At 43.1% G+C, this 14,615-nt stretch overlaps 1 protein-coding gene across 1 annotated transcript in view; it reads right to left on the minus strand.

Annotated features, from left to right (window-relative positions):
- The window catches only part of SAXO1 (stabilizer of axonemal microtubules 1), a 97,277-nt gene extending 82,698 nt beyond the window's left edge, over positions 1 to 14,579 (minus strand). The window contains exon 1 of the mRNA XM_025914565.2: positions 14,224 to 14,579. Coding sequence (XP_025770350.2) covers positions 14,224 to 14,270 — 47 coding nt within the window. The 5' untranslated portion in view covers positions 14,271 to 14,579. The remainder of the gene's footprint in view (positions 1 to 14,223) is intronic.
- Between the last annotated feature and the right edge of the window lie 36 nt (positions 14,580 to 14,615).

Below are 14,615 nucleotides of genomic sequence, written 5' to 3' on the forward strand. Positions count from 1 at the left end.
CAGAGGCCAGAAATGCTACTCAATATCATCAATGCACAGGACAGGTCCCTAAAACAAAAACACCAACTTGTGCCACAGTTGAGAAGCTGCTCTAACCTAAGTTCAGTCTTCTGTTTTCATAAATGAATAGAGAAATTTAAACATACTAACGTTTAGCCATTTTTTTAGCTGCTTAACATCTCAAGCCCTTCCTTTATTTGAGAAATTCTCAACCATGTCAATCTTGTGAGAGGCAGTGCCCATCTCCTGCTAGAGAAACCAAAAGGTGAGACACCCCCACCAACCCCCAATTCCACAGTGAGGCCTCAGCATCTGACAAAGTCCTGGCAAATCTGAAGCTCCCATCTGGAGATTTTAATGTATAACAAGTGATGCAAGAAGAATAAATAGCTGGCCCAACAGCGAAGAAGTCATTCCACTGGGCAGGGACACTGGCAGGGCCAGGGCTGTGTCCGGTGGTCATCACTGCAGGGGCAGTGTGTTCAATACCAAGAGGGCATCAGCAGTATCCTCACCAGATGGTCTCCAGAGAGTGACTGGGGCTGTTGCTCTAGCCTCCTGCTTCTCTTATACCTTCCCATCCCCCCATCCTTGCTTCTCCAGCCCTCCTACTAATTCTGTGAACCATCCTACAGCTTTTCATTTGTTTAAACCTGCTTGAGTGGGGCGCCTGGGTGGCGCAGTCGGTTAAGCGTCCGACTTCAGCCAGGTCACGATCTCGCGGTCAGTGAGTTCGAGCCCCGCGTCAGGCTCTGGGCTGATGGCTCAGAGCCTGGAGCCTGTTTCCGATTCTGTGTCTCCCTCTCTCTCTGCCCCTCCCCCGTTCATGCTCTGTCTCTCTCTGTCCCAAAAATAAATAAACGTTGAAAAAAAAAAATTTTAAACCTGCTTGAGCCAGCCAGGGTCCATTTCAATTGCTTGAAGCAAGAATTCTGAATAATAGAACCATGCTAGGAGCTTTCCTAAGCACGAGCATCATCATTTTAAAATATCCACAGCTGGTTCCTGCACCTTCTGAAGCAGAGACTGGAAACTTGAAAAGCGAGGGAGACCAAAACAGCAACCCTAAATCCACACATGATGGGGACCCAGAGCAGGCATGCAAGTGCACTACTGGGACAGAAAACATATTTTTACCCATGGTTTTTCTCCCTTATCGTATTGTATGATGTGAGGTTATTTAAGATTTTTCAAATTCATAAATAATAAATAAAATTCATTTATATGGATGACAAATAGGAAGGCTTGATTCATCAAGTGTCAGAATCCCAGGAACTGTCATGTTGGCAGTAAGGAGCAAGGAGGGCTCTCTAGCTCAGAGGGCAGTTTAGAAAGGCTCCAACGTAGTGTGAAGTAGAAGGTCATAAGGAAAGAGAATCATGGGTCATCCCGGTATTGCAGGGCAACATGTTTCAAAAGTCCATACACTGGTTGCCAGAAGCTTGAAAAGTATTTCCCGCAAAAGCATGGCTTCACATGGTGGCTAGTATCCCAGGCTAGCCCACAAAAGCCTCCTAAACATGCACAGCTACATGTAGATATTATCAGGGAAAGTTGTAGAAACAACAGATGAAGCATTTTTATACATTACTCAAGGCTACTAAAAGGGCTGCAGAAAAACAAGGGCACCAAGTGAAAAGACAGGTTCAGTAGCAGCGGTGGATAGAGACAGGAGGCTGAAGTCTGCACATGTGCTTTACGCATTAAATATAAATGCCTGAAGAACCCTCTTAACTTCCTGGGTTTTTCAGGCACATATGGATCTCAGCTTATTCTTCATATCACATGCATCCATAGTTCTTTGCTCTGCAATAGTCTTTCAAGTTCAATCATCATATTAAAATAAATGCTCTTCTCCCTTTCCAGAAATCTGGGTTTTCGGTGTTGAAAGGGACCCTGGAGATCATTTTGTCAAACCTCCTGTCCAAGGCAGGAATTCTTTCCACAGCATCCCAACAGGCACACGCCTGGCTCAAGAACCAAAGACAGTCCACTTCAAGTTTCCATGGTCCTGCTATAAAAGTCATTTGTACTGACCCCACATCGGTTTCCATGAAGTGACCACTCAGTGGTCTTAGTTCTCCCCTCTCAATGACCCAGAACAAGTACAGCTCCTGCTCTGCAGATTTCAGCCTTTCAATTACTAGCTGACTGTCTATCCATCCCCTGATCTTGTCAAGTTCAAGGTTTCTCACTGCTAGAACACATTCCTTGTAACCTGGCCCTCCTGGTCACTTGCTGTGATCCTTTAAAAAATGAACTGTCCACAAGGAAAAGCATCCTTCAGTTGTGGTATGACCAAGACCAAGATCAATAAAGTAATTCTTTCTTCTGACGTGCACACCCTACTTCCATTCAGCCTGAAACCAAGTTAATGTTTCTTAGCAGCCACATCACACCCACAAATCACGTTAAACTTGTGGTTAAGTAAGACGCAAAGACCTTTCAGTGAACTATGGCCAAGACAAACCTCTCCCATTACGAATACGTATAATCGATTTTTCATCTCAAATGCAGAACCTCATGTTTACTCTTGTTAAGTTTCAGCTTGGTTCAGGGCCCAACATTCCAGCCTGTCAAGATAATTTTGAATCTTGATTCTGTCATCTATCACACTTGCTATAGTCTTCCCACTTTGTGCTTTCAATATATTTGATAAGGATGACTTCTAGGTATTCATCCAAGTGTTGACAAAAATGTTGAACAAGACAAAGTTAATGGTGGTGTCCTGTGGCATGGTGCTAGTGATGTTGTTCCAAGTAGGCAAAAAGCCAGTCAACTGATGGCTCTATGGACAAGCTTGTTCAATGAGCTGTGAATCTACCTAATTATACCTTCGTCCAATCCATCTTTCACCAACTTTATCTATAAGACTATCTTGGCAAGAATCCCCAAGGGGCCAATCGTTTTTTTCTAGTCACTTTTTTCCACCCACCCCATATTATTGAGAATACCCTTCTCCCCCAGCCACCCAGTCTGTACAACCCCACAGCCCCAGAGCTCAGCTGACTGGACCAAGAGAAAGGACTCTGAATGCCAGAGGAACCACATCATAGGCTGAGCCCCTCTTCCTCTTGAAATTTGGAAATAGTACACTAATTAGTCTTTTTGGTTATCAGAGAGTTAAGTTCTATAAAGTTAGAACAGGGCAGCTACATATAGCTGACATGCAGAGGAATTCAGAGTGCCAAGAATAAACTGGATCAGCCACGTCCCCAAGAATCCACGAGGCCTGAGAAAGACATTCATTCTAAATAGCCGTTCAATAATTTTTGGAAAAGTCAAGAAAACATCTGTCCCTCCTCAGCTCTGTGACATACCTCCACTTTTCCCTCACTTCTTTAGGCTCACCAACAGAGGCTCTAGAAGATCTCTTCAGACCCCTTCAAAACCCCAAGATAAAAATTAACTGCACTCAGAAAACACCAATAGAGAGAATAGGGGACTATCTCATTGTCTGATGAGCATCAATTTTTCCACTTTAATTTTATTGTGGTAAGAAAATTTTTTGATCCTTAATATTTTATTCCTCTGACCCATCATCATGACCACTTTACACATCTTCAACGTCCTCCTCCCCTTACTTCTTTGAGATACCTTGACTTGTCTCATTTGCAAATGTATATTTGACCGGTTTGCATATTCAGGTTATCACTTTTCTCTTTCAAGTTTTTTTTTTTTTTTTTTGCCACAGCTGGGCCTCTGTCCCCCATGGACCACAAAGCAAACTCTGAAATGTTGCATGGGTATAGGTGGATCTTAGGTATACTTGGCTACATAAGAAAGCCTGTGTGTAAATTAATGTGTTGAGAACTTGGCATGATAGTGCCTGGACCCTGGCTGACGAGCATTCTCCCTAGTTGTCTTTGTAATATAAGTCTTAAAAATAGCAGAATGCAGTTTCAAAATTTAGAGCCTGCGGGATTTTTTTTTAATTGAAGTATAAGTGGCACACAATGTTATATTAGTGTCAGATATACAACAGAGTGACTCCGTAAGTCTATACATTTAGCTATGCTCATCACAAGTGTACCTACCATCTGTCTCCATACAACACTATTACAATACCATTGACTATACTCCCTATGTATTGTGGTAATAACACTTAAAACAAGATATACCCTCTTAAAACTCAGTGTACAATAAGTATTGATGATAGGTACAATGTTGTACAGCAGATCTCCAGAACTCACTCATCTTGCTCATCTGAAACTTTATGCCTATTGATGAGTAACTCCCCATTTAAACCCTCTCCTCAGCCCCTAGCAACCAGCATTCTACTCACTGATTTTATAAATTTTTTAGAAAACTCAAGTCGAATCATTTATATTTGTCTTTCTGTGACTGGCTTATTTTCCTTAGCATAATGCCCTTAAGGTTTATCGATAAGGTCGCATATTGCAGAATTTCCTTCTTATTAAAAACTGAAGCATATTTCATTGTATGTGTATACCACATTTTATCTATTCATCCATCACTGGACATTTAGTTTTCTTCCAAATCTTGATCATTGGGAGTAGTGCTACATTGAACAAGGGAGTACTAACATCTCTTTAGGATCATGATATCAATTCTTCTAGATAAATACTCAGAGCCAGAATGGCTAGATAATGTGGTAGCTCTATTTTCAATTTTTTGAGGAATCACCATGCTTTTCTCCATGGTGGTTGCATCATTTTGCATTCCCTCCAATTCTCAAGGCAACTTACACATGGTAGAAAATATTTGCAAGCCATGTATGTGATAAGGAGTTAATCTCTAAAATAGAAGGAATTTCCATAACTCAATAGCAAAAAATAAAATTTTAAAACAACTCAGGCAACAACAGATGTTGGCAAGGATACGGAGAAAGAGGATCTCTTTTGCATTGTTGGTGGGAACGCAAACTGGTGCAGCCACTCTGAAAAACAGTATGGAGGTTCCTCAAAAAACTAAAAATAGAACTACCCTATGACCCAGCAACTGCACTACTAGGCATTTATCCACGGGATATAGGTGTGCTGTTTTGAAGGGGCACATGCACCCCCATGTTTATAGCAGCACTATCAACAATAGCCAAAGTATGGAAAGAGCCCAGATGTCTATCAATGGATGAATGCATATGTATACAATGGAGTATTATTCAGCAATCAAAAAGAATGAAATCTTGCCATTTGCAACTACATGGATGGAACTGGAGGGTATTATGCTAAGTGAAATTAGTCAGTCAGAGAAAGACAAAAATCATATGACTTCACTCATATGAGGACTTTAAGAGACAAAACAGATGAACATAAGGGAAGGGAAACAAAAATAATATAAGAACAGGGAGGGGGACAAAACAGAAGAGACTCATAAATATGGGGAACAAACTGAGGGTTACTGGAGGGGTTGTGGGAGGGGGGATGGGCTAAATGGGTAAGGGGCACTAAGGAATCTACTCCTGAAATCGTTGTTGCACTAAATGCTAACTAACTTGGATGTAGATTTTAAAAAATAAAAAATAAAATTTAAAAATATCCTAGTTTAAAAATGAGCTAAGAACACCAATAGACAACAGGTACATGAAAAAAAAAAAAGCTCATTATCACTAATCATCAGGGAAATTCAAACTAAAACCACAGATAACACCTTATACTTGTCAATTGGCTATTCTCAAAAAAAAAAAGACAAGTGATGATCACTAATTTTTAAAAGTCCAAAGATGTTAGAGGAGCCTGGGTGGCTCAGTCAGTTGAGCATTCTACTCTTGATCTACTCAGGTCATGATCCCAGGGTCACGGGCTCAAGCCCTGCATTGGGCTCACACTGAGCATGGAGCCTGCTTAACATTCTCTTGTGCATGCTCACTTGCTCTCCCTCTGCCCCTCTCCCCTGCTCACACTCTCTCTAAAATAAAATAAATTTTAAAAATCCAGAGATGTTGGGGTACCAGGGAGGCTTAGTCAGTTAAGTGTCCAACTTCGGCTCAGGTCATGATCTCACAGTCTGTGAGTTCGAGCCCTGCGTCAGGCTCTGTACTGACAACTCATAGCCTGGAGCCTGCTTTGGATTCTGTGTCTCCCTCTCTCTCTGCCCCTCCCCTGCTTGTGCTCTGTCTCTCTCTCTCTCTCTCTCAAAAAGAAAAGAAAAGAAAAGAAAAGAAAAGAAAAGAAAAGAAAAGAAAAGAAAAGAGAGAGAGAGAAAAGATCCAAAGATGTTAAAGGACCTGAATGAATTCACAAACCTAATAATCAAAACCAGGACTAGAATTCAAACATTCGAACTCATTGTCCCATGTTCTTTCCCAGACATTACTCATCTGAGGCAGGACAGAAGAACAATGTGTTCAATTAATCTTCTGCTTTTAATTTTGAGCTCTTATTCAGATATATATAGATTTTCTTTATTTGAAGAACAAAGTTACATCCTACTTGAAAGAAAAAAATGGATAGTTATGGGGGAAAGTTTTGATTTTTTTAAATAATCATGTATAGGATAACGTTTCTAAAATTAAGTAACTGACCAGCATAGGCAGAAATGTAAGTTCTTTTTTTAATATTTATTTTAAGAGAGATAATGCATGTGTGAGGGAAGGGAGGGGGTGGGGGGAAGACAGAGAGAGGGAGACAGAGAATCCCAAGCAGGCTCCCCATTGTCAGCCCAGAGCCTGACATGGGGCTCAAACCCATGAACCGCAAGATCATGACCAGAGCTGAAATGAAGAGTCAAAGCTTAACCAACTGAGCCATCCAGGCACCCCATAACTTCTTCCTTGAATTATTTGTTAACTTTAGAATGAGACGCTTTGGGATATTCTGGATACCCAAGATATACGGATGTATTCAGGTAAGTGGTTACATTGACAGCCATTTAGAAACACTTTCCTTGAAGACCATCACAGATGCTTCAAAGTTATTTGGAAGGAGCCAATAAGGAAGAGAATAGAAGGGAATGGTAGCATATGCTAGGCAGTGAGGATCCCTTTAATCCCTAAATCACTGTTTTTAAGACTTGGAAGTGTCTAAACTGAATTAGAAACTTTACCTGAAGGTTAATGTCAACTTAAGAAGCATAATCATTGCTTGACTCAAATGTAAGCATCCCTGAGAGGGCAGAGGGCCTTCCCACTTGGGTGAGGAGCAGATTATATCTTTATGAACCCACTCTATCCTCCAAGCTTAATTAAATTCCCCAAGCAGTTAAGCACATCAGGCTGTATGAATTCTCTGCAGAGTATTTTTCATTACTCGCCAGCCAATAAACAGAACTAACACCCTTCCCTAGAGTGCAAGTTCTCCATGGGAGCAAAAGAGCTGATTCCCTCCTCCCAGGGCCTCACGACCTAGAACACAGACTGACAGCTTTATATTTACCTAATAACACTTATCTATGCCTTACTACTTATGCCAGGCATTGTTCTATTTGCCTATTTAATACTGAGACTCAATCCTCACAACAACACCACAAGATAGGCTCTATGATCCCCATTTTACAGACGAGGGTGCAAAGGTTCTGCTCTAAAATGGTTCCACATGACACAGCTGGTAAGTGCAAAGGCTGGGATTTGAACCCACGTGGTCTGGCCCAGGACCTGTGCTCCTAACTCCCACATTGCACTGCCACTCATAGTAAACCATCAGCACACTGTTGAATAAAGAAAGAAAAATGACAAGAATGGCATGAAGGTACCTTCAAGGAAATATTAGCAAATTACCCATCCATTCAGGAGTTTTAACCAAACAACAGACTTAAAGTTGACCTAATTCAGATATTGGGTATTTGTTTTAATGGCGGGGGGAGATGCCGCTCTGTTGAGTACTTTGGAGAAACTGTTTTTGCTCATTTTGACAGAGACAGAGAGGGAGAGAAGGAACAAGTGGGGGAGGGGTAGAAAGAATCTCACACAGGCTCCACACTCAGCATGGAGCCTGACATGCAGCTCAATCTCACAACCGTGAGATCATGACCTGAGCAGAAATCAAGAGTCAGACAACGATTGAGCCACTCAGGCGCCCCAGAGAAGATGGTTTTATCTGCACTGCTCATGTGCTCAGACACATCAGTGGCTGTCTTTGCTGCCCAAGGTCCACTCTTAGACATTTAAGAGCCCCACGCAATTACCTCCATGGAGCTTCTGACCTGACCGCCCTCTCAAGGCTTCAAGTGCTCAGTTGGATGTGATGTGTCCACCTCTCTATGCCACCATGCCTCTGCAGCTGGTATAGACAGTCCTGCCCCCAAGGTTTTCCTTCAGAGCTCACCACTAAGTACCAGGCATGTGCTCCCCTCCCCCCCCCCCACAATCCTCACACCTACAGAAAGACTAAACCACCTGCACAAGCTCAAAGTGGCATAGCCACGATTTGAAACTGGGTACCTAAGTCTGGCAACTCTCTTTCCCCATGCCCCAAGCAAATGACTCCCCTTCCTACAGCCTTCTCTGCTATCCCTTCCCTAAGGGAGCTCTCCCATCTCTGAAATCCTACATAGCTTATTTTATCGGTCTTGTTCATTGGAAGCTTAGCTACTTTCCCCGCCCCCCCCCCCAGGAGACCAGTCAGTCACCTTCCCAAATGAACTGTAAATCAGAAGGTCAGTCCAAAATATTTTAATATCAATAAAGGGAAAGGGGGGTTAAAAGTGCCCACAGCAGACGGAATTAGAGCAGGGGCACTCAAAACTCTAAACTGACCAATTTGTAGTCTGTAAAACTGACTACATTTTAACTGCTGTGATCTGAATACTATGAAGTTGTGATTTCCTATCTGAAATTTCACTAATCATTCATACTTACTGAACTCACCTTTTATAAGATGAAATGTGTTTATGGACACTAAGCATTAATTCTGATATCACAAAAAATGCCATCATTTTTAAAGAGCACGTAACATAACACAAAGCGCACAATTCTACAATAAAAATAATTCAATGTTAAAGGAAAAGGGTGGGGTTTTTTTCTTGGCTCCTCTCTCTGGATTTGCTAAAGATAAAAAGCCACCAGCAAGCTTCTATTAAAAGCTGTTCTTTGTCCTTTTTTCTTAATCAGAATTTATGAAGTCAATTTTATTTAAATTAAAAACAAGAATTCTTCTTGAAACATGTAATATCAAACCAATTCCTTGATTTTTTTCCTTCCTCTTAATTTGTAACAGAGACTCTAAGAAAATAAAATCTAGGGTTAAGGAAATTTCCATCAATGTGAAGAAAATATTTTCCAAAATTAAAATAACAAGTTCCTCCCTGGTTAACATAACTGATTTAAGTTGCAGATACATGAGTGGCCCTGAGATCACCTTCCTCCCCAAGCTCTGTGAAAGGGCCAAATCCACATCCTTTTCAACAACTCGCAAGTCCTCTATGGGACTACCTTTTTTATGAAATGCTGCACATACTACCAATGCTACATAAATATTTCATGATACATTACCCCGTCTTGGAATTTTCTGCAAGGCTGCACAAAGTCTTTAAAATAGCACACTGCAAGCCATAAAATAATCAGATATAAAAAGCAAGCTATATCAACCCCTCGATTAACTGTTCTTTAACATGAATTTCAGAAAAAGGAGTGTTATTACACTTTAATCTCAGAAGAGAGATTTGCTATTTTTATTACTTTACTAAAAGGCTTTAAGAATTACACCTTTTTTAACATCAAATATTATTTCTTAACTGGACAGGAGCCTTCATATTACAATCTGTAGTCAAAAATAGCCCAGTGTGACTTGAAAACAGACCACAGACTGTGAACTGTAATAGTCAGTACACTCTCTGACACACAGATGAATAAAATTTCATCGATTGACCCAAATTGTGCCTAAAGCTTAACAAAATGTGTTCTTATGTATTAAAATGAATCTCAATGCTTCAATTCCACTATCTGTAAAATTAAAGGGCTAGTGACCATTAGGATCCCTTTTGGCCTTAAAAATCTGACATTTTACTTCATCTACAGCCCTCTCCCAACCCCAGTTTCAAATTTAATAATTTGGGACATAAATAGCTCAGTAAACCAAAAACATCCACAGGGAGAACAGAGGCTAAGATCAGGGAATCAAACTTCCAAACTAAGCAATGCTTCCCATGTAGAGGGATCCCCAGGAAGATAATAATGTATGAGAAACTACTTTTACAATTTTTAAACATTACATAAATGTAAGGTGGTATAATACTGAAAACTAAAGAGTAGCATTTTTTTCCATAATATGAAATGCTGATGATACTCAAATGTAATTGGAAATACTATTCTCTCAGACACAAAAGTAGGGTCACTATACTCAAATCCCCCAATATAGCTCTGTTGTCCAGATAATTAAGTGATAAGACGGTGAAAAAAAATGTTCAACTGTTCACTTTCTTGTGTTTCTTCAACCCATGAATAGTTTGGCTTATTTGGGACTGATTACATTGAAAAGAGAATATAACATTTCATTGTAATAATTCCACTTGCCAGACTATGATGGTCAAGTGGACTGTTGTAGAACCTTGAGCTTGATGCAGTAAAATATGTGTGGTTTGTTCAAACCAGCAAAGTTCATCTAAAGGGTTTTATTTTGTTTTCTTGTTTTGTGTTTTTGTTTTGAATGTTAGAATCTTTAGATTTAGATATTTGAAACACCATCCCATTCTAATCTGACCTACTGCTCAACGTATCCCACTTACGGAGCTCTGCTGGGCTCTAAAATATAATTGCTCATTTTAGAAAACAATGTGGTAAATTTAAATGGTAAAACAATATGGTAATTTAGAAAATTAAACTAAGGGAAAACCCAGAACTCCAAGGTTTTGTTTCCCACTTAGGCTGGTCTCTGACTTAAGGAGAGATGGTTGGGAGAAGGCTGCCATCTTGTGGCCAAGAGTAAGAACTTGTTCCAAGAGCAAAGCCTATGCCCAGAGCTTCTGACAGCTGCTGCTGCAGGAAGGAAGCCTTCCTCTCCAGGAACCTGTGCATCCCAAGCTTCTCCACTAACAAGAAGCAAGTCTTCAGAAATACAGTTGAAAGGACAACTCTTTGCATAAACCTAGCCTTAGTAGGAAGATGAAGTGGGAGAGAAGAGGGAGAGGTATGAGCTTCCTTAACTGTACAAAGAACCTCCACAACTCTGGTCTAAAAAAATTAAAAGAAACCAAGCCGAGAGAGGCCAAGTGACTCAAACCCCAATCTCCCCTCTTCCACCAAAGGGCCCTCTCCTCTGACAGACTTCTTCGTCACACATACTTTTCCTCCAGATTTCTCATCACTTTCCCATAACCTCAGGCTGGGAAACGTCAAAAGTTATTGACATCCAGGGCTTAGAAAACACCTATAAAATTCTTCTCATTTCATCCCAACACACCTTGGAGATTTAACTTGAGGTGAGGAGGATGAGGACTCCCAGATAATGAGACTCTAGATCAAGGTTGTCTAGTGAAGTTTCTGTGATGATGAAAATGATCCCCCATCGGCACTGTCCAATAGAGTGGCCACGACACCCATGTAGCTATCGCAGTGAGGAACTGAAGTTTTCATTTTATTTGCTTTTAATTAATTTTGATGAAATGGTCCACATGACTGGTGGCTACCCCACTGGACAGTACAGCTGTAGATCTTGCCTTCCTAATCCATTCCAGTAGATCACCTTAACAAACAAAAAAATATATATTTTTATTCAAAAAGCTGTTTGACTAACAAATAGAGAATAGTAATATTACAGAGCACACAAAAATAGAAAACGTGGTCTCTGCTTTCCAGGAGTATACGACCAAGTGGGCACGGATAAAGCAGGCAGACTCATAACTAGAACCGAGAATACAGGGAGAAGGGTCACTCTTTGATGGGGAGCTACAGGACTGGGTTAGTGGAGACTTACAACCGAAACAGGGCCTTAAAAGGTCACACAGCAGGAGGAGGGGACACAGGCATTGAAAGAACATGGAGGCAAGAGCAAGGAACAGAGATGGGAGGTCATGAGGTATGCACAGGAAATGCCAGAAAGCTCTATCCACCTCAAGGAGTGGCTTTGTGTAAGCCAATCATTGGAGAGAACGTTAGAAAGATGTGTTAGGACCAGTTTCCAAACATAAAAATGAGAGACCCTAGAAAGGAACTATGGGAATAAAAAGGAGGGGACCAATTAAAGAAAGACCGCAGAGGAGGAAACCAGACTTTGGAAATAATTCTATCTTGGAGATGAGGGAGAAGAGAAGATTCCAACTTTTAAACCCAGGGCACGTGAAACATTGCTGGCACCATTAATGGGGCAGATACGGGGACGGGGGGAAACGGTGAACGCTCGAAGGCTGTTGAAGTTAATGAGATAGCCAGGTGGGTCAACACCTACTTTGAGAAGTGAAAGAAGACAGAGAAGAGAAGCGGGGCGACGGATGTGGGTCAAACCAGAGACCACAGACTGCGACCATGGAGTGGAGGGGTAGATACAGGAGGAGGAGGAAGCAGAGAGAACCAAGGATGCCTGTGATGGCGAATAGCCCCCTTGCAGGGATGAAGGAGACACAGAATCATTAGGAAAACCCAGAGAAGCAGTTCGCCTACAACAGGGATGGGAGGGGGACTTCTCACTGCATGTACTTTGCACCTCTTGGATAAGCATGCCTACCTTCCTAACTACTTAGGTGCTGAGCCAAGATGGAAAATAGGCCTTCGATCCCCTTGCCCACAACAGTGCAGATTAAACCCTAATGACAATCTGATCTCATTATCTCAGGAGGAGGCTGGAGGGTGAAGTGAAGGGCCCCCCCAGGGGATGGTGAGCCATAGAGGTTTTGCCTCTGTCATGTGGAAAGGTAGCCCTAAACTAAAACATAACTTGGCCCCACCTATCAATGCTTAAAAGCAAGACCCATACTCGTATATGATCTAGATCAGTGGTTCCCAATCCTAGCAAATGGTCAGAATCACCTGAAGACGGCCAGCGAGACCCACCCTCAGAGAGGAGGGCTGAACAGTCTGGGCAACCGACCTGGGCTCCCCAGGTGACTCTCATGACCAGCCCAAACTGAGGACCATCCATTGATTCCAAACATGTATAAGGCTTCTAATCCAGTTTTTAGAGTTCTCTTTAGTATTCCCCACTACCAGTGCCATCTTTTACACTCTTGTGCACATTGTGGTGGGCAAGCACTTTTTGTAACTTCAAGACGTCAAGCTATATCAAGCACAATCTAATAGCAGGAGACTCACATTGTCTCATTTAATCCTTAGAGAATCCCGGAGACATGCAGTTCCCTGCCCAAGATCCCACAATTAGCCACAGCCCAGAACAGACCCTACGGCCCGCCCTTCTTTCTGATGCCTCTCCGAAGTCCCCAAGCCCAACAGTTCCCCAGATGTCCTGGGAAGCAACTGGAAGGAGCATGTCAGATTCCGTGAGATACAAGAAAGGAGTCAGTCATAGAACTTTAAGGAAAGCCCAGAGTTTCTCCCTGGGACTACCTGCCTTTGTGGAGCTTCACCCAGGATTGGTCTTTAAAGGCAACTGGCCTTGGGGCACCTGGATGGCTCAGTCGGTTACGGTTAAGCGTCGCACTCTAGATTTCAGCTCAGGCCATGATCTCATGGTTCCTGAGTTCGAGACCGCCTCAGGCTCTGCATTGACAGTGTGGAGCCTGCTTGGGATTCTCTCTCTCCCTCTCTCTCTCTTTCCCTCTCTCTGCCCTTCCTGCGTGCTCGCTCTCTCTCTCAAAATTAAAAAAACAAAAACAACTTTTAAAGGCAACTGGCCAGCACAAGTGCGCAAAGTGATTTCCTTTCCTTATTCTTGTTCAAATCTGCACCAGGGGGAAACAGGTGTTGCAAATACCTACCACTTCTCTGATGAAATAGCAACAACATCTCACTTGGAGGAACTCTGACACAGTAAAGGACTCCTCTTCCCCAACCTACCCCCCTCCAAAAGTCCAACAAAAGCAGCAAGATTCATTCCAACCTGGCGAGGGGCTTTCCATCTTTGACACTTTCTAGGCTGCAGGGAAGGGAGCACACACTGGCGGGGGGGGGGGGGGGGGGCGCTGCCGGGGTTTCCACCTCTGTGCAGCTCTGGGTGAAGGAACACATTTAACGGCCCCAGGACAGCCACGTTCGCCCAGACTGAGTCAACGCGGCCGCCCTGAATGCTAGTGGACAAAACTGCAGCCTAAAAAATGGTGACAAGCGGACAACTCCGCCGTGGTGCCGCTTCACCACTCGGCACAGGCTTACTCTCAGCCTAGCTCGCAGAGTCTGAAAATCCCGCTCCTGGATCCTTGGCCAGGGCGCGGCCCCCTTACCCGCAGGTGCACAGGTCGCAGAGGCACTTCCTCTTCACCGGGGCCATCCCGACACCTGGATGTCCGCTCAGAGCATCCCCTGCCGCCGCCGCCTCGTGGGCCCCAACCTCCTCTCTGGGGACGCGCCCAGTCTCGAATAAGTTGGCAAAAGTTCTGAATATTTACTCCAAAGCAAACTTAAGTGGCCTTTTGCAAAGTCGGGCCGTCTGTTCCCTTCCCGGAGCTGGCCTCACACAAGAGCAGAAGTGAGCGTGCCCTGCGCACCAGCCCAGGTGACCTCCCCCTGCGCGCGCAGCCCGGGCCTCTGCAGGCCCGACCCATGCACCTGGAGCAGCTGCCCGCGCCCAGGAAGCTGAGCCACCCAGGGACCCGCGGGGCCTCTGTGACGTCCC

This window comes from Puma concolor, chromosome D4 (assembly GCF_028749965.1).
Source record: "Puma concolor isolate L17-30 chromosome D4, mPumCon1.1.hap2, whole genome shotgun sequence".
Classification (NCBI taxonomy): domain Eukaryota; kingdom Metazoa; phylum Chordata; class Mammalia; order Carnivora; family Felidae; genus Puma; species Puma concolor.